Raw genomic sequence first — 21385 nt, 5'->3', positions numbered from 1 at the left:
AATCTTTCTCAGGGGCACAAGGAATTTACAAAATAATGTTTACTGCAAACTTACCTTGGTTCAGTGATGATAATGTGTTTTGTAGATCACCACCTTTGAGGCTGGTTTTCAAAGAGTCACAAAGACTTCTTTGAACTAGAAAAAAGTAATTTCATGGGTGTTTCTGGAGTTACCTGAATATCTCTTGGTCAGAAATGGGGCATGCATGAGGTGCATGTTATTTTCCCCATGCCTATGATGTTGATTGCTTTTCAGCTTTCTGATAATGCTGAGGTGTTTCCTAGACGTTTTAGCATGTGCACCACTGATAGCACTCTTATCTACCATGATGTAATACAAAAAGACAAGCCATTGTTCTGCAAAGAACACTACAACTGCATGAGGTGAAGTATCCGTAGGTGTTGTTTATATGCACATGTTTATTGGCCCTAGAAAGTAAATATTACTGATATGTAGAGAATATCAGTACTGTATGGTATGAGAACATGCAAAAATATCCTGTTTACCTGCATGTAGTGTAAAGCAATGTGCACTGAGTAATCAACACAGAGGCCAGTGCAGAGAACCAGGTTGATGCAGGAGACTGAGTCAATAGATAATTCCCACCAGGTCATCAAGGCCATCACATCCACCTAGAGAAAGTACACTGAATATAACACTTAATCATGTAATTTCTGTGGTATTTCTTCTTTCTTGTATTTATTGTTAATCTCATAAACATAACCTCTCAGGTTTAGAGCATGGTAGTTTATTTAAGAATCTTCCCAAAGCATTGTAGTTACTAACCAGTTCTAACATGAACTAACATTTATGGAAATTATATTTTACATGTGTTCACCTTTATTACAAATAAGTAATTTGCTTTCTGCATGCAAAGTAAGAATATATGTAAAGAGGATGGATAACTCAGTAGATGTAGAGAATAGAAGACTATGGAAGCAGGAAGTATATGGGAAAAGTAACAGATTAAATGATAGGAATGTAGCAGTCACTAATTACTGTTGAGTGCTTCATGCAAATATAGACAAAAGAAAGAGCCTTGAGTAAAAGAAAAGGCAAAACCTTTCTCTCACACTAGCCATCCCTTGGATAACCAAGGCCGAGTGTACCTGTTCTGTAGGGAAATAAAAGTATTTCCATCAGTAGGCTTAACCTGGTGCCTATCAGGACCCTTATCACTATGAATATTATTTGCCGAAATGCAGTGTAATAGGAAACAAAAAAAAATTGTATTTTGGATATACAGCGCTGCTTTACAATCTCGGCAGTAAAGAGGGAAAATTATATTAATATCCATGTAAAAATCTATATCAGTTTTATGCCATGGAAGGAAATTAACAGTATGATACTGATCTCTATGATATGCAAAAGTAATCTGAGCTTACCAGAGTAAATATAACACAAATTAGCACATATATTGAGCTGATGAAATTTGCTAGTAGCAAAAGTGTCATGGTAAACACAGCAATCATAGCCAAGCTCAGGTTTCTGAGGAGTTCCATTGCAATAACTTTGTCTGTTTCCCAGCTACTGTACATCATAGCTACTGGAGCAGCAAAGTCTGAAAAAAATATGTGACTCAGTATAACTGGTAATGCAAAGAATAGAAAATATATATTCCAGTACAATATGTCACTTACAGGATAGAAGAGAACTGAACTTATCTAGTAGAATGAATTACTTTGGAAACACTGCCTTAGATTTATATTGCATTTTTTCCCCCAGTTTCCTTCTGACGTATGGTGATATTGAAGTTACTTAGCTAAATTTTTAGAACTCCCAGGTAATGGACTGCCAAATTTTAATCTCTTGTTCTCTTTATACCTTTATTACTCTTCTCTTTACATGCATTACCCCCACCTCCTGGACATGTTTTCTTTCCTTTGTTTCATTTACATATAGAAGACAACTATTTACCAAAGTGATAAATTAGAAAACAAGTGAAATCCTACCAGAACTTTCAAGCAGTGATGCAGGGTTGTTAACATGTAGGGAATGGCTTTTTTGTGATTGTTAGAAAAATTCACTGTTTGAATGCTCTTCATGATAAATGCGGCAATTTCTGGATATTTCAAATTCAATTAAGCAGAAGAATTGTTAGCCTGAATTTTTTCAGCAATATATACATAATTCCAAATTTTTTAGTAACACAACCAATTTAAGTTAAAAAGTAAATATTAATCAGTAGGATTTAAGCAATATTCAAATGGCGTATCCTAATTTTGATTAATTAATTATAAACCCAGGATACCTTTTATGAGAGTCTGAGAGTCTTGTAGCTACAAGGCTACTTTCCTGTCAGAAATAGGGAATTGATGGACTCCTTTGGAGTGAGAAATACATATAGACAAACTGCGTATTCCTGTGTCTGAATTATATAAAAGACACTTTTAATAACAATTGTGTCATTTTCCCAGCTCAGTCTCTTGGGCACAGTGTGTAATATTCAGAAATATTGATGATGTATTTGTTGAGGCCTTGATAATGGGAAGATTAATGTTTCTAAAACTGGATCACAGAAGGTGGCCACTGTGGCCTCAGGCTGAATTTTCCCCTTTTGATCTTTTGGAAAAGACTTAATATGGTGAACATTAGGACCTTGATATGGTGAACATTAGGACCTTTGCCATATGTCCCAGATATGATGAACATTATGACCTTTGCCCTATGTCCCAGTGTAGTTACAGTCATTAAAAGGTAGTTTTTACAGACCTGAAAAATTGGCTGCATTAACCATTTCCTTCATCTGATCCATTGCAGCAATTTGCTCATCACGTCCATTCAGTGTTGTGTGACGATAGTCAAATCTACTGGCCTGTAGAAAATTTTATGGATCATCTTTAGGACATATGATAAAAAATGATATTGACACAAGATATTCTTATACCCAACTTCTGCTTTGTCACTGCACATTTACATATTTTTTATAGAAGGGATATTAGGAGTGTGAAAAGGGAAGAACATTACCTTTATTATCAAGCTATTGGGAGATAGTGCTGAATTCAAAACAACTTAGTCCCAAGAGAGCGTTTACTGTTTTATTGATATTGAAACTCGAATAAGTGAAGGTCAGACTTACCACCACAGTTGGGGCAGGCTTTGCCATGGTAAGTTTTCCATCGAAACTGAAGTAGTTTTGGAAGGGAGACCCCATTGGTGAAAAGAGGAAAGTTGACAGTGCTTTACTGAAAAAGGTCTCATTCATGGGTTTCCCATCAATTTCTGCATAATGATGAATATAATTAAAGCTTGAAATTCATAATGGAGTGTCAGATGCATAATAACATGATTTTACTGGGTTACTATACACAACTGGAACTAAACTTTTCATAGGTGATGTTTGTTCACATTATTTCAAGTAGACATAATTTTTTTGGCTAATGAGAAGTAAAAGTGCAGAAGAAATATCAATCATGTAATGGAGAATAAGTAAGTAACCAGTGATGTTAATTTAAACAGTTCAGTTATATGATTAATTATTATTGAAAAATTAGTGCAAGGAGAAAGAAGTTAAAGAACAATGATTAGATTTTTTTTCTTAGATGTGAGAATACCTGAGAGAGCTGGAAGGTAGTAATACATTGGAAGACAAGAGAAGGAATAGTAGAGTAGGATATGTAATCTGAGGATGGAGAGAGTAAATTTATCATACTCTTTTAGGACAAGGTATGAAATATGATAGTAATGGTATAGTTATTTCATTCTTTATTGCAAATGTCATTCTCCAGATGAGAAATGCAAATGAAGGAATTAGATGTTAAAGATGTTCTTAAAGCAAAGTGAGATGTATGGGGATAACTAAATGGGTATTATGGATGGATATTTGGTTTAAAAGAAAACAGATTCACAATCATATGTAAGAACTGACCTTCACCTGTGTCCAGTTTGGTGTAGTTAACCATCAAGTCATACCAGGAATCTACAGAGGAGATATATTTGTTTCTTTTCATGGTTTCTGTCAACTCGCCAATCTTAGGGAGCTCCTGAGAATAATTGAGTGCTCCTAAGTACACCATCCCTCTTTCTCCTGCAGGATTAGTATCATTAACTAGTATATACTTTAACTAAATGCATGAGAAAGTTTTGATTAATCACATTATCTTAACTAAATGCATGAGAAAGTTTTAATGTGTAATCACATTATCTCAACATCTGCAATATTAAAGGCTGAAAAAGTGATATAGGTTTAACATATGATCCGTCATAAAGATATTTTTCAGTTTATTGTAAATGTTAAGCCTGAGAGTAATGTGGTATCTTGTATCAGACAAGATTATATAGAATAGAAATAGAGGATATGGAATTCAAATGAACTAATTTTGTATCTTTGAAAGAAGAGGGTGGATATTCCAGAAATTAAATACCTAAGGACAATATATAGTGTGTGAGGGAAGTTTATCTTGTAAGAAATGATAGCAGAAAAGACAGTTTTGGTAGTAAGCACAGTCTGATTGAGAGTGCCAGACAAAGTGTGCTGAAATGGTTCAGACATATAAAGATACTGAACTGTAAATCAGAAATGGTAGAAGCAAGGGGCAGGGAGAGAATGAGATAGAATACTGGGAACAGGCTTTGGATATCAGGACCTGAACATTCAGGAGGACAGAAGGCATGCATTGGATAGAATTAATTGGATTGATGTGATATGTAGGGATCATTTTCCTATCAGTAGGATAAACTCAGGCATATGAAATGGTCATATATCTTCCTAAGAAAGAGCCCTGGCATTACGTAGGATCTCTTTCTAGAGGCTCCTTCTATGGAGCTCCTGCAGCATTCAGGAAGCCAGCCATGTCCAATCACTTTTTGCTCATAGTGTAACCACAGGCAGAGTCCAGTAACAGTGAGTACAGTGTGACTAAGATGGTCAACCAGGATTAGCTGAAAAAAATTTGTTGTATGGAGAGTATGAGTGAAGAGAAACTGACAAAGAGGATCTGTGTATCAAAAGTGGAGGTTGCAAGGAGGAGATGGAAGGGTGGAGTGAAGGAGGTTTGATTTGTCAGTGGGCTGAACTTAACTAGGTATGTGAGTCAGTTAAGGTAAAACCATGAAGTAGTCTGTGGGGCTTGTCTCTAATTTTGATGTGCTATTCTGTACATAATAGCCATTGGCAGAGGGCAATTCTAGCACAATGTTCCAAATGACTACTTCCACCTAATGCTCCTGCCTGATTTTCTACCTAATGTTTCGATATACTGTTCTTCCCCCCCTGTTGAGGGTGAGATACTAGAGGATGGGAAGTGGTACTGAAGTTCATTAGTTATGGAGACTATCACAATGGCCACCCTTAAGAGGGAGTTCCAGGAGGGAACAGGCATCAGAAATGTACATACATACATGCATACGTAACACCCTGAGATTTTATGTGCGTAAATGAGGCCACTTTTAGTTTACCTCTTATACTACCTTACTAAAGTGGGAAAGGCATTTAGATGAAAAAAGAATCACTAAATTACTGTACAACACAAAAAAGACCCACCTGCTTCAGGATAATACTTTTGGGCACGGAACAAGAACTGGAACAGATAAGAAGACTGTGGAATGAACCACACAGGGTTGAATTCCTGGTGTAGATTAGTCACTCCCCAAATACTTGTTGCCAACAGGCCTGCTGTCATTAAGAGCACTACCACCTGTTGAAAAACATGCCTTACCATCTTGTACAGCATAGTTTAGTCAGTCTGGGGATTTCACTTGATTTTCATATTCTCACTTATATAAGCTTTTTTATGTATTATTTGGCAACCATCATTTCATTGAATATCTGAACAGAATTTTTTTTTTGGAGCTATTTACTAAGATTTATTTGCAGTGACAAAAACAATTACTTTTTCAATACTTGAGCATGAATGGAAAAAACTGAGGTACTGTTGGAAAATGATCACTAATCATTATTACAGCTAAACAGACAGTATTATGTTGCTTGGAAAATCAACTATCAAGAAGGAGGTAATGAGCTTGATAAGAAGGTATAACTCAGAAAGTTTGAATTTGCTGAGGATATTAGATCTATAATGCAAAATATAGTGAAAACTTGGCCGTCAAATATATAAAGCAATAATGCATTTTATGATAAGGCAGACAAAAAAATTTAATTATGACACTCTGATTGAAAAAAAGAAGTTCACATACCAAATGGAGACTAATTTTGTAAAATTTGATAAAAGGGCAACAGAAACATGAGCCTTACAATTACATGTATAAGTAGTGGGGATAATCATGTATGACTCCACATAGGAAGGATGTAATAGTAAAATGAAGCTTGCCGGGCTGTGTAACATGTGTAGTCAAAAGATGGAAGTAACTGAAGTGACAAAAACTTGACAAGTGAACAATGATGTAGATGGTGAAAAGAGTGATGTGATGAATAGTGGAGATACTGAAACTGATATACTGTTGGAGGAGGAAGTTATGATGAAACCCAAGGAAATCTGATTGAAGATGAAAAGAGATTTAAGTGAGAAAAAGTACAAATAATTTTAAGGGTGCAGGATAGGCTCTTCACTGCACTACCCCTTGCCTTTGAAAGTCTAAATTCTTACACATGATGTTTTACAATTGATAGTTTTGTAAGCAGTGTCTGTAGGAAAGCATAAGGATACTGTATAATACTCTTAAGACACTTACAGCATAATTGTCTTAGTGATTGTGAAGGTCAGGATTCAGTTCCTGTTCTGATGGTTGTCTGTAAGAATGTCAAGCAGAAAATGGCCAAGCCTCTCGTACCTTCATGGGCTTCATAAGCAGATACTTGGAAAAGATCTTGTCGAAGAACATCTGGCACAGATCATGCTGGGAGCAGTCATTGGGTGTCCAATTCTTATGTTTGTAGCACCACAACAGTCCATTGCGGTTGTCTTCACATGTAGGAGAGGAGCAAAACCAAAATCAACTCTCAGCTTAAAAGGAAAGAAATTAACTTCTAAAAGCTTTTCTCTTTCAGGGTCACTAGTCATTGTGTTACACTAATTTGATAATTAAGAGGGCTATTTTTATTTTACAACAGTATTAAATTAGCTAAACAACTCTGTTTTTTGATTGAAAATTATTTAATATTCATGTGGATGAGAACAAGATCATACAACTCAGAATATAGTGATGAAAATATCTCAGGTTAATGGTTCAGTTGTGCATTATCATTCATAATTTACCTGTAAGTCTTCATCCACCAAAGTCTTGGTAATATAGACCCTTTAGTACAAATCATTAACACATACCACAACCCATGCCTGTTTGCATCTACAACCATCACTTTCCACACTAATACTTCCACTACCATAACCAACATATACTGGAAAACGTACATGCTGCTACCTACCTTCAAGTCTAGTCTGGTCAATAGTGAACCAAGCAACAAAGAATGTGGACTGCAGTAGAAACAAAGCCATGATCCCTATTGCCGAGTAGATACAGAAAGACTGCAGAGCTGGCAGCACCTGAAAGGAATGAAAGATCACTTGCTGTGCCACATTCTTAGGCCACAGGATGTTAGCATTCTTGTAAGTTGGATGAATTGTGTGTTATCTTCATTCTTCAATACTGGTTCCTTCATTATTTGTAACAATATCCCGGTCCTGCCTTGACATTATTAAATAAGTCAACCTTTTTGGATTGATATTATGTCACGATGACATTTGTCATATTTTCAGATTTCCATTAAGGTTATCAGTGCATCTTGTGTCCACAAACATACAATCTCTCCTTGTCATATATAACACTTGACAACACTTAACTCACGCAGCTCATTCTTTATAACTAGATTTTCATACAGTGAGCACTATGCGCTAACCCTGCCTTTTGGCAAAACGGTAGGAGTAGTCGATAGAAGTCGTAAGTAGGAATATTTAGGCAGGGTTATTTGGTAGAAACATTAGGTAGAAGCAGTTGGTAGGAGCATTAGATAGAAGCAGTCATTAGGAACATTAGGTTGGAGCCTTTGCAAACATTGTACTACACCTACCCTCCGTCAGTGGCCTGTTGAGGGTGAGGCACTAAAGGCTAATAAGAGGCACTGGAGTCCTTAGTTATTGAGACTCTGTTACCGTGGCCACTCCTTTGAGGGAGTTCCAATCGGAACAGGCATCAGAGCTGTAGATAGGAAAGATTATCAGTGCGTATTTTAAAAGATGTAGGTTTTGCTAGACTCCACCTGCATGGGGATGCACCATGAGTGAAGGGTCATTTTTGGTGAGGCTGTTACCATTGAGAGTGCAGTCTCATCAAAGAGTTTCTAACTAAAAGAGTCCATGATTTTCCTGTTATTGGAAGTAGCACAGCTTTGGAGCTGCAAAAGGTCTCAGAAAAGGCATCAAGGGGCACTTTTAGAAAAATGAACAAAAAATGTAGGTGACAGGTTCTCGAACGTATGTGGAAAAAGTAATGTACATTATTATGTATTTTGTACCTTATGGTATACATCTTGTATCAGAATGACTAAAACTAGCATTTTCTCAAAAATAAAACCTCAAAGCTGGGCAGTCATAGAATTATTAGAAGCAATATTGTTGTATGCTATATTGGCAGTGAAGCAGATGTTAGAACGCTTACTCTCAATGTATTTAGGTAGATAAAATGTAAGCTTATTATCTAAGATTTTAACTCTTCTTTTACATAATTCATGCATCAAAAGTAAAGTTCTTAAAGATTCAAGTATAACAAAAAGCAGAATCAAATTGCCCGCAGTGAATAATGGAACTGGAATATTCTATGAAGCACTGAAGTCAAAGTTTTGGTTTAATTTGTTATTATATGTAACTCTGAACTTGAGACTAGTATAGTATACTGAATAAGACTCACGGTGGTAGAGCCGATGATGAAGACAGCAAAGTCAGTGAGTGAGGTAATGGTAATGGCAACCCCAGCATGGCGTAGTGCACAACCCATCCTCTTCTCCAGATTCAGCTGCTGCTCCTGCAGGTATATATCTCTCTTTAGCTTTACAATTACCCCATCCTCCTGCATTATCCTCTTCTCTTTAAGTGTTTTACATAATACAGTATTATTGCAAGTAAACAAGAAAGCATTAATAAAGTTCTTAAGTCTACTTATTCCTGCATAAGAATTATTACACATTCAGTTATGATTATCCCTGCATAAGAATTATTACACATTCAGAGTTAAGCAGTTAAAGCTGTTGATCGTAAAACACAGACTGTTTGCCAATTCTGGTTAAGATAGGCCATTTATTGAAAGGACTGTTGCATCTGTTCATCTACAGAGATGATGGTGACCTACAAATGTACTGTTCATTAGCCAGTTCAGTTAGAAATGTTTATTAGATGTTTCAGATTAAACCTTCAAAAATAGATCGGCTGGCCAGGCCTTATATGAAAAGTACTGTGGAGGAATAAGAATGTTTTTTCTATTTCCTGTGTTTGGTTAATTGAGTGGCAACAGGCACACTATGCCTCCTTCAAAGCAGTAACGTCTTATGTATTCCTCCTTGTGCTCCCAGTTTTTGATTTGCCCACTTTCCCAGAGTATATACCTGCAGTAGTAGCTGTTAATCTTTTCCATGAATATTCCTGTGTCTTCCTTTGCAAGCACCTTGCACCTACTTATGATCTGAGATGGCCTGAAAATTATGTGGATTTCTTTCAGTCAACGTTTTCATCCATGCTGTCACATCCTCAACACAAGTATGGAGACAGCTAGCAATACAAATGTTTAGGAACTTGCGCACAGGCCATTATGCTTTAAAAGCCAAAAATGACATTCAAAATGCAGATGAAAGTCTTGTACTGTAATTAAGTCACAAGATTATTACTGCCATTACCAGTATTGCTGTCATTATCATTATTGTTATCTTTTATGTTTAGATAAGCTTTAGACAAATTATATTAATGTGATCAGTATTTCTTCTTTTATTGCCAATTACGGTTCATTAATGCTTATGTCCTCATGAGGTCTTGTGACCCAGAGCCCTCTTATGTATGTCTTGTGATAACAACCTTATTCATTGTAGACAAGTTTCTTGAAATATGATGCAACTCAAGCATTATATAGGTGATATTTATGATATTATTTTTATTGTAATCTTTCTTACCGGTACGTACAACATCCATTTATCTGTATTTAGTCTTTCCGACCTGGGAATTGTAGGGAACATTGAAACATAACAATGTTCACAAATCCCTATGCCATTATGATAAGCCCTGTGTCAGGATAATGGATACGTTTACTTGTTTATAATTATGTTATGCAATACAGGTATTTCCATACATATATCGTAAGAATGAATTAATACTGGGAGTCCCCTACATACAAATGGGTTACGTTCCTGTACTCGTTCAAAATGTAACTTGTTTGTAAATCAGAAAATATAAAGAAATAATGATAAAATTAGAGTAATAGTGTAATGATTACTGTAGTCTGAAATAGTTGTTAATATAACATTGTATTATTCAACATCTAATGAAAAAAATGAACATTTAAGTAGTACTACATTTCGTAACTGCAAGTGAACCTTTGTATGTTGGACTAGGAATTAGATGGTGTTATTTTGAGCTCATTTATAAGTACAGGTGTTTGTGAGTTGGAAGTCCATAAGTTGGGGACTCCCAGTGTATCTATGTTCAATCAAGGTAGGTATGTGGACATTGTTAATGTTTGTGATTATATTCTGTAATTTGGGAAAGATTTTACACCTGTGTATTTATATCTTAGTCATTATCCCATTGTACAATACAGGGATGTATCTGACAGTAGGGGCTAGATTTCTTGACCACTTTCTACTGTCATACAACCTTTCAAACTTTTGTATGCTGCCAGCATTCCTTGTTTTGTCTTTTTAATATATTTCTGTGGAATTTCTTATTGTGACTTATGGAGATTTTTTTTGCATTTATCAAAGAAATGTTCCATGTCTGCATTGTCAAATTGGATTAGAAACTTATGCTTTGCCCTTATTCTTGTATTTTGCATGGGGAGCAACTGTATAGCCTCTCAACTCTCCCTGTAACTCAGCATTTGTACTTCTGGTGCCATCTATGTTGGCTTCCTCTGAACCTTTTTTTTTTATTTGTTGTGTCTTAACATGTGGAATTACCTATTGTACATAACAGGGAGAGAGTTTTACCCTCATGAGCCCCTGTCTTGTGTACTTTTTCTTGCATCAAGCAGACTTCTTAACCATATTCTTTCTTAGCTTTTGATCATGGCATCTAGTATTTCTAATACTGTTCTTGTAAAGTACTGTTGATTGTCAGCATCATCCACTTGATTCAGGAACTTAAATGCTGTTATCTCTTCTGCAAAGAAAAGCTGTGTAAATGTTGTTATCTCTTCTGTAGGGAAAAGCTGTGTAGCTGTCAACTTTTCACAGTAGATAAGTGTAGATCTGGCTGCTCTTTTCAGTTATGTCCTTGTGTTTCTTTAGGTGCTTTACTGGACATGAGAGATGTAATCCAGTTTTAGTCTGTGCTGTGAATAGCTTACCAAATATTTCGTTATCCATATAGCTGAAAGCCATCATAATGTATGCTAGAAGACAGTTAGCTCTTCCACTGTTCTCCTGATGTGATGATCTGGCAACAGATAAGGTATAACGTTGACCCTTAGGCCTCTTTCACACATCATTTCCTGAAGCCTGCTTTCTGCTCAGTAGCATTCATATTGCAGCCTTCTTTTGTCATATCCCATCCTCATTACTCTACACCTATTTGGATTGAATCTCATCATCCATTTGTCTTACCAACTTAGGAGTTTGTACAGGCTTCCCTGTTAAATGATTCTGTAATTTACAATCCTCATTTCCTTCATCATCCTTAAACATTTTTAGGTATAAGACTAGTCCTTTTGGCAAGTCATTTAATGTACACTAAGAATAGCAGTGGGCCCAAGACTAACTCCTGTGGCACTCCTCAGGCCATTTTAAGAATGTGCCTCTTACCTGTATCCTTTATACATCAACATATAGGTAATCCCCAGCTCAGTGAAGGGATGTACCCATTATTCCTGCCTGCAGCTCTTTCTTAATCCTCCTGCGATGGGGCATAGTGTCAAAGGCTTTCTGGCACTGTAGGAACACACAATCTACCCATCCATCTTTTGGGTCTAAGTCTGAGCTTACCCTGTTGCAGGACCTCCTTTCTTTGAAGCAGTGTTTCTCCCATTTAAGAAGTTTCTTGTTTAGAGGTAATCTTTCATTTGTTTTCTTATTATCTTTTACAGGCCTGTAGTTCAGTGTTGTTTCCTGGTATCCTTTCTTAAAGACAGGCATGATATTTGCTCTTTCCCACATCTTTGGAATTAACCTTTCATTTGATGTCCCACTGAACAGTATTTTGAGATGCCAAGCACATTCCATCAGCACAAATGAGGAGACTTCATGTGATACATGTACCTTGTGAGGGTCAAGTTGTATTGATAGCCTTATTATTTGATTTATGCTCAACTTTAAATTTCCCAATACTTCTTGCCCCTCCCACCTTTCTAATCCTACTTTAGTATTCTTCTCCACTGTAAGTACACTTCTGAACTTGTCAGTAAGCTGCTTACATATTTCCTAGTCTTTTTCAAGAGTTCTTTAACTGGCAGTTTGCTCTTGATAAGCTTCAGTAAAAATTTTGGATCATCTTTTACCTTGTCAAGAATACTCTTTCCAGAATCTTTCTGCTCCTACCTCCTGACCTTTCAGCATTCATTTCTTTTTCTTTTGTATCAAATATTGGCCAGTGACAATGATATTTTTACCTCTTCCACAGTATCTCTCAGAGTTCTCTAGCTTTTGACATTTCATGTTGAACCATGCCTCTTTCCATTTCATTGCTTCTCCTCTACTAGGATCCCATGGCACCCAGTTCTGACTCCATCATAGGAGATATCATAGAACCTCCTATAATGCTATTTATACCTTTGTTGTTGAACTCTTTCCCAATTTACTGTGTGTGTGTGTGGTGGGCACATGTTACAGTAATTTGATCAAGCTTACCTCCTGGTTTAGGTTGTTCCAGCACTGAATAATAACAAACATGTCGTCAACCCCAAGGCCTAGCATGAGCAGTGGCAGGATGGAGTGGATGGGACCATAGGCAAGTCCAAATGCAGAGCACAACCCAAAGGAGATGCCCACAGCCATGACAGTTGCCAGCAGACCCAGCATTGATAGCACCGGCTGGCAGAACACACACCATCAGGACCCTGCTCATAGGAACTATGGAAACTTGTACAATTAGTCCTACCTCAAATGCTAATGAAAAGTTATCCATTCTTGAATACTTAACAGTTGTGTCTCATTAATAACATTAATAGTCCTCATTTCCCTCTCCTACCTCTACTATTTTGCTCTTATATGTACCACTGCATTCATCCTTGCCCAGCCCTTTTTTGTTTTCTGTATTTCTGTATTTCTTTCTTCTACCTGTTTCATCCCCAACCCCTGCTTACCTCCAGCTCTCCTAAATATCACCTTCCTTCCCTCCCTCACTTCCTTTTTCTTTTTATCTCCCCTTATACCCAGCCACCCTTCTTTTCCTTTGCCTAGCCCTTTTTTGTTTTCTGTATTTCTTTCTTCTACCTGTTTCATCCCCAACCCCTGCTTACCTCCAGCTCTCCTAAATATCTCCTTCCTTCCCTCCCTCACTTCCTTTTTCTTTTTATCTCCCCTTATACCCAGCCACCCTTCTTTTCCTCTCCCCCTTTGTCTTTGGATCCTTAATGTCTTTTCTGAAGCCTCACCCGGTTTTCCACGACGTTGAACTTTCCAAGCATGAGCTGCACATACACGAAGAGGATCATGATGCCAACAGTTAGGAAAGACACATCGCCCATAATAGTCTCTCCACTGATCTCACCAAAGCTGAGGAGATCGACACATTGGTTATCAATAGTGGAGGATTGTATTATAAAGTGACAGTTTGGACAGTAATGTGTGCCACTAATGGCTTATAAATGGTGTTTATTTGTGATTAAAGAGAAAGTTTAGTGGTAACAGATTGGGATACTTTCTGTCATGGAAGGTAATGGATAACAATGTGCTGTAAGTAATTCTGAGTTAAGTTGGCTGAGGTAATGGTCACCAGGGATAAGAAATGGTGATAGTCAAGTGTGTGGTGGTTACTGGTGACACCAATTAAGGATGTTAACAGCAGGATGATGAAGTATTTACACACAAAACCTTTAGAATCACATTATAGTAAGATGAAAAACTGAAGAGAACCACAGTTCATAGCAAACTTACTTGGAGAAAAACTTGTCAAACCAGCAGAACCCACAAAAGCATCAGTATAGAAAATAGAAGACAAAGGCTATCAAGAGTCAGATGAATTCATTACAAATCAACTGCATCTACATTCTAAAAAGATCATCATAATATAGCAAGAATTATCAGTCCAGTTATGACAGTTGTGAACATGAGCAATTAGAATAAATCTAAAAGCAGTTCTAGAGAAACTGTTAAATAAGCTAGGGGTTTCCCAGAAGAACCAACCAAGGTTCAGTACAATTCATCATGAGCAACAAAACTCCAGTAAGAACAAGCAGGGTTCACCATTGGCCATAAACTACTGGAACAAATCATATGTACTTGCAGTCACCAGAACCACTTAAGAATAAAGAACACGAATCGAGAATCATGAAAAAGCACCAAGTACGTGATCTAACCTTAAATTATTAAAACTCATCATACAGTATATATATTATCAAAACCCCTAAAAAAGCCACCACAACACACCAAAGAACAACTGTGTCCACAGATATACGAACATAACAATTAGTAAGAACTTCTCAAAACCATTCTGTGAACAGTATTCAAATAAGCACTCAAGAAAGACCATCCATAACCAACAGAATCCATTAAGAACTAAAATCCACAAAAAAAGAAATGATGTCCAATGGAGAATTAAAAGAAAACTTCATGAACCAGCCATAACAGAACCCATCATTACCATTTTTACAACCACACTCGCTAAAAAGTCAACATAACCAAAACCAATGACCTTCAAACACAGTTGACAGAAGAATTAATTTCTATTTTCTAAAAGAAGGAACAGAGAAGGGGGCCAGGTGAAGATATTCCCTCAAATGCCCAGTCCTCTGTTCTTAACACTACTTCGCTAATGCGGGAAATGGCAAATAGTATGAAAAAAATATATATATATATATGTGTGTGTGTGTGTGTATGTATGTGCATGTATACGTTGATATGTATATGTATGTATATGTGCGTGTATGGGCATATATATATATATATATATATATATATATATATATATATATATATATATATATATATATATACACATTTGTATATGAGTGGTCGACCCATTCCTCATCTGTTTCCTTCCACTACATCGCTGAAGTGGGAAACTACAATTAAGTATATATATATATCTTTTCTTTCTTTTTCTTTCAAACTATTCGCCATTTCCCGCATTAGCAAGGTAGCATTAAGAACAGAGGACTGGGCCTCAGAGGGAATATCCTCACCTGGCCCCCTTCTCTGTTCCTTCTTTTGGAAAATTAAAAAAAAAAGAGGGGAGGATTTCCAGCCCCCCCCCGCTCCCTTCCCTTTTAGTCGCCTTCTACGACACGCAGGGAATATGTGGGAAGTATTCTTAGTCCCCTATCCCCAGGGATGATATATATATATTTCACCTGCAAGAAATCACCTCAAATGAAAAGTCACCTTTAGGGAGTACAATCTGATCAAAGAACTTCTTACTTCAAAGAAGTCAACATTTCCCTACTAATGTTAGTAGTGCAGCTTTGGGCTGCAGGAGCCTTTAAAAAAGTCATGGTGATACCAGGACACTTTCATAGAAACTGGTCCTGGGGTGATTATAAATAAGATAAAGAATAGATATAAACATCAAAAGCAAAATTTTAGAACTCATCATCATGCACAAAAGTGAAAAAAAGAGTATGCAAGCCTTCATCAGACTTGCCAGGGCCTACCTGCGCTGAGCTTTTAGGAAGACGCCAAGGCCCTCTGATTGTCCTGTGTAGTTACAGATGACTCTGATGAATTCTCCTTCCCAGGTGTACAGACCCAGGTCCACCTGTAGCACTAGACACATGTTAGGCTTGATACTACAGGTTGCTTATGTATGTGTCAGGTATGTTCCTGTAATCATTAGATATTGCTTCAGTTTAACAATATTTAACCTTAGCACCTGTGTTTGATCTTGTTTAAATCTGTTGTAAACCATGTTTCTATATGTATAAGGTAGTCATCTTATATGTCTTAGATCATATTTCCCTATGTGGTATACAGTGCTCATATGCTGAACATCAACTTTTTATATGTGTTTAGCCTTGGGATTTATATCTGTCTTGCCAAGAACTGACCTCCAGTTCAGCCCTGGGGTGGGGTCTAGGGAGACAGGGAGAGAAACAAACCTCCTCAGCCAGTCCAGCATCATTAGCCAGCTGGGTCATGTCCACATCAGTCCTGTTGAGCTCCATCACCAGCTGGGCCATGCTGCTTCTGGCACCCACCACATGACCTGTCTCATTTCTCATGATACCACCAAGGACTCCCAGGAAGTCCATCGGGTAGCCGTATGTTGCGCTGAGGAACATTAGTGAAGCAATTGTGGAATCATACTATTGCTTATCTAACTGTTTTGTTTACTGTAGGTAAACTGAATTTGAGACTCTTTGTTCTAATGCTGAACACTGTTACACTGAAAGAGGTTCAGCTAGGAAGGAAAGGGGGTTGAATTAGTTCCTTTACTGTTTTGCTGCTGTTTCTCAAGTTACCATGTAATACACTTCTATTGTACACTGATATTCGGTATGATAATAGTGTGCAGAATTTTAGTTATACACATCTTTAAGTTACTGTAGTCTATTTGCATGATTTTTTTCTTTTTGTATGTACCTAATTAGTAGATAATGTGGTATTGGCAAAAGCATTCCCCTGTTATTGCCATCTCAGATAAAATTTAACATAGTAACAAAAAAAAGTAAAGTAGTTATCAGTTTAAGCTACTGGTGTTTTTAGATCTGACTTTTAAAGGCAAAATTGTTATAAGAAATGGAGAAGACAAAAGGCAGAGTATTTCAGTTTCTCTGAGGAGAGGTGGGACGATATCTAAAGCCATTCCTTATGTTGCTGATCTCCACACACAAAGTATAGGAAGAAAAAACCAATTGCATTTTCATGAGTCATGTAACATTTACTGGGTTGGGTCAGTACTGTCCATAACCTGAGGACTAAATGTAGACAAGGATGAAGCTTATCAACAAGGTTTATGTTATTTGTTAGGAGCTACTGAAGTGCAGATTTGTGTTAGGCTCAAATTAGCAGAATATTTACTTAGCAAGCTATGTTTTCTAAATTTGCTCATGACTATTATGTAACAACATTCAGAAAAAAATTGTCCGAAAATATCTCGGTTGATATATTAATGGAAATTATACGAATCAGTAAAGCTTCCTTGCCTTCCTAGCTTGCTATGGCTATACATACTTCAGTTTCTTTCTTCTCTTAGTTTATGTTTCTATACATTATGGACAGTAAGTTCTCCAAAAATATAGATTTGATGGCTGTAATTACATTTAAAAGCTCATGATGAACCTGTACTATTCAGGTGTGCTTCTGACCTCATGCTGGCTGTGTTGATGTCATTTATCACATCCTCATCAGTCAGCTGTTCAATGATGGTTTTGTTGTCTCCCCAGATCTCCAGGATACTCATCTCTAGGCACTGTGTAGGAATCAACTGGTAAAAGGTATAGTAGACTTTCTTGTCCAACTCCAACGACCAGTCAAAGGGACTATTGGGGTCTCGGTGCGGGAACAGTTGTGTCTTGATATTCCTCAACTCCTTTTCGTACTGACCACCCAGAGCTGGCACCCTGCCAGAGTAGGATCGTTCTGTAAGTCTGGTCCTGTTGCTATTTGGATGGTGCTTGTGGCTCTAAGTCATGCTGGTGGTTGGGTTGGGTTGAGGTCATGTTCTTTGCTTTACTGTTTGGTATGGTAATAGTAAGAAGAGTTGTGATGGTAGGGATCAGGTGCACTGTGAGGGTTATGGATAATTTTCTGGGTTAGTGATTGTGGTTGGTCTGCAAGGGTTCAGGATTAGTGCTTGAGAATAGGGCTTTAGATTTTTGGGTATGATCAGAAATCTGAAATTGACTGCTTGTACTAAAATAGTCACTGGGTCAAACTGTTATCATAAGTGTAATTAGTATCTTATCAATTTTTGTGGTGAAAATTAAGAGTGTCAGTCATTGCTGCAGTGTAGGTTAGATTTATCATCATATAATTCTAGGACCCTTTTTATGGAGTTCCTGAGGGCTCAGGGCTGCACTTCATACAGAGCAGAGTAAAGTAGGCTCTTTGGTGATAAGGTCCTTGTATTCTTCCTTCTGCTGACTGTGAAACAGCCTCAGTGAAATTAACTTTCGACTTGTGGAGTTACAACTTGCAAGCAGTCTATTAATACCAGTGACAATAAGTTAGCTTTATGTTGGTGCCATAGATGTAAACTAATGATAGGATGGGCATTTTTTTTTTTTTTTTGTGAATCTTGTTTAATCACATGACAAGTATCAAAGAGAAGCAAAGCTAGTTTCACAAGTCTGTGTATTTTTGTAGATTTTTAAACATGTTGTTTACCTAAAATATTTAGGTTCCAGATTATTTTAGGCAAATCAATATAGTGAACTGGTATAGCAAGGCTTCATAGGCAAAAGTAAACTAGTTTTTAAACATTGAAATATTATCTACAAGCCCTCTGAACTACATGATTTAACTCCATGGGAATGGTGAGAAATCTTAATAACTTCAAAGGAATCACTGTATTCATAAATGTAATGGAAGTATGTTTCAGGTATATCCACTGATATGGTAAAATTTGTTAAAAAATGAAGAAATGTTCATGTGTATCCATCAACAAGATATTTATTTCTGAAATTAGTAAGTTTGTAACTGCCTCCATAACCATGGAAAAACTAGCTTACATGAAGAGGAGTATTTCTGATGTAGATTACATGGTATGAAACTAGTTTAAGGGTAGAAAAGCCCCGAGTGTATCTGAAGCTGCAGGAAACTAAATCATGAAGGGAAGAATGAAAACATGAATTAGAGATAGCCAGTTAAAGGCAATTTCATAGATGGTTTAGTGAATGTAAAAACTAGTGTGAAGACAGCAGTTTACATTTACCTAGTTAAGTGTAAAGATCCAGCATGAAAATAAGAGAAGCATATCATATGTATTTAATGGCTGTAAGAATAAATCATTTCTTTGTATCTAATGAATTAAAGAAGAACGAGTTGTATCTTGTGAAGAAAGAAACTAGTTAAAAAAAGGAAACTATATCTTATGAATTTTCAAAAAACTTATTTAAAGAATTTTCTTCAGATCTTCTTTGAAAATACAATAACAGTTTGGCATGAATTTTTGTGTAGATGTATCCAGCATATTTTGGAAAGTCAGCTTTAGATTATCCTCTAGTTATAACAAGTGAATGCTAAACCCAGTTTTAGACAACTTGGTAAATCAATGTTTCAGTCAAATATAAAGAAATGCACAGATTATTTTTTTATATGTTAGCTGAGGCCCTAATCAAGGCCATCCCATGAACGCTATATATATATATATATATATATATATATATATATATATATATATATATATATATATATATATATTCGACCAACCCCGAGGGTTGAATGAACAGCGGGGTTGACTGTGGACTGACTGCCGTAACCAGGATTCGAACCTATGTGCTCGACCCTGGGTGACGTGTGAGTGCGTCACCGCAGGAACGTTAACTGCTACGCCACGGGAGTCAATGTGAAGAGGGACAGTAAAGTGTCTATGAGAAGACCGCAGACAAAGAGAACAAGAAAACCGACAAGAGTCGAGAAAGACTGTGAGTGCGTGGATGGAATAGAGTAACAGGATGTATTATGTTGTACCTGAAGCAGAGATCATCCTGGGTGAGGTTCCTGTTGTAGCGGTCTGTCACAGCGATTGCCCACACAGCTTTCCTGATCTCATACATCTGGTGAATAGGAAACATTAATCAGGAAAACCTACTCTACACATGCCAAGAGGGAAGATTCACTGAGAACATGTTAGACAGGACATATCATTAAGGACACCCTACCCAGACCACGCTGCTCAAAACATGCCCCTTACATGTTATGAATCAGACATTAACAAATCTTTAAGACAGTATGAGTCACAGTAGAATTAGTGTAGGGTACCTCATTCCTCAGTATAGACCCTCAACCCTCTGTATTGTATCTAATTCCTCATTGTAATACCTCACGCCTGTGTTCTTAACCCCTCAGTGTTCTCCACCTTTCAGTGTAGGACCTTACCCTCCTTGTAATAGTAGTACTAGCTCACCCCTCATTATAGAGCATCACCCATGTTTTGTTCCTAACATCTCATTGTAGGACCTTACAGTATATTACTTCATTCGTTAGTGTAGTGTCCTTATATTGTCGCACCACAGTGTTCAAGTAATTACTTCAGCCTCAAGCGTCTCACCTCCATGATGTACTCGGCTCTGAGGACGTTCTCGGCCTCAAAGAGGATGAGTTCGACTCGCTTGTCGTCGGGGAAGTTCTCTGCCTGCCAGTTAAGGGTCTTCACATAGTCAGAGTCCTGATAGACACACCAGGAGAGGAAATGAATAAGTTTAAAAACGAAAGGGTTTGATTCAAAGTAATAACATGGTCTCGGTGAAGCGTGACACAGTGGGCTTTTGAAGACCAAAATCCTGTCAATCATTATCCCAATCTGTACATTTTACAGTACTCTCATGGAAACATGTTAGTATTCCTTTTCCATGATGCATCAACACAGTATTTATTCCATTATCAAGCCATCAAAACCCATTACAAATATGCCACCCCGTAATAGTAATGAACCAGTTCTTTAAATTCGCAACAAATTCTGTGAGTAACATATTGAGAACCTGCGGGATCCAGAGCTTCTCCGGGCGACTTTCCATGTAGAAGTTAGTAAAGCCGAGGCAGCAGAAGGCGGTGACGAGGACACAAGCGAGGATGTACTTCCGCGGGTGGGTGGCTACGCTTCTCCCATACCTGCAGGAAGGAAGCGCGTCATACAGTTGGAAGGGAAGGAGAGGAGTGAGGGACGTGTTCATAGTAATCATATTATTATAAGGTTAAGGTTTTGCATAGTATGATTTACATGATTATAAAGGCGAGTCGAGATGATCCTAGATAGGAAAAAATACATTTAATGCCATATATATATATATATATATATATATATATATATATATATATATATATATATATATATATATATATATATATATGCAAACAGATGAATTTTCTTGAATTACACTGGAAACAAATATTTATCGCCACTATGAAATACTTGGCTATCCCAACGCCATGTAATGGCTCCTGTCTATGATTCCAATAAGTACGATATCATCCCAAACT

General features: G+C 37.1%; 1 protein-coding gene across 1 annotated transcript in view; it reads right to left on the bottom strand.

The window, feature by feature from the left end:
- The window catches only part of LOC139759086 (NPC intracellular cholesterol transporter 1 homolog 1b-like), a 35169-nt gene that overhangs the window by 7991 nt on the left and 5793 nt on the right, over positions 1–21385 (bottom strand). Inside the window, exons 2-18 of the mRNA XM_071681034.1 lie at positions 20887–21016; positions 20457–20573; positions 19877–19962; positions 17551–17805; positions 16342–16513; positions 15898–16001; positions 13681–13801; positions 12935–13117; positions 8800–8913; positions 7322–7439; positions 6730–6860; positions 5483–5636; positions 3869–4027; positions 3080–3222; positions 2713–2815; positions 1386–1561; positions 507–632 (exon numbers count right to left, since the gene is read on the bottom strand). Of these exons, the coding sequence (XP_071537135.1) occupies positions 507–632; positions 1386–1561; positions 2713–2815; positions 3080–3222; positions 3869–4027; positions 5483–5636; positions 6730–6860; positions 7322–7439; positions 8800–8913; positions 12935–13117; positions 13681–13801; positions 15898–16001; positions 16342–16513; positions 17551–17805; positions 19877–19962; positions 20457–20573; positions 20887–21016 (2392 nt within the window). The remainder of the gene's footprint in view (positions 1–506; positions 633–1385; positions 1562–2712; positions 2816–3079; positions 3223–3868; positions 4028–5482; positions 5637–6729; positions 6861–7321; positions 7440–8799; positions 8914–12934; positions 13118–13680; positions 13802–15897; positions 16002–16341; positions 16514–17550; positions 17806–19876; positions 19963–20456; positions 20574–20886; positions 21017–21385) is intronic.

Source organism: Panulirus ornatus, chromosome 32 (assembly GCF_036320965.1).
Source record: "Panulirus ornatus isolate Po-2019 chromosome 32, ASM3632096v1, whole genome shotgun sequence".
NCBI classification, from domain to species: Eukaryota; Metazoa; Arthropoda; class Malacostraca; order Decapoda; family Palinuridae; genus Panulirus; species Panulirus ornatus.
The sequence above is the reverse complement of the archived record's forward strand: the minus strand, read 5'-3'. Positions and strand labels throughout refer to the sequence as shown.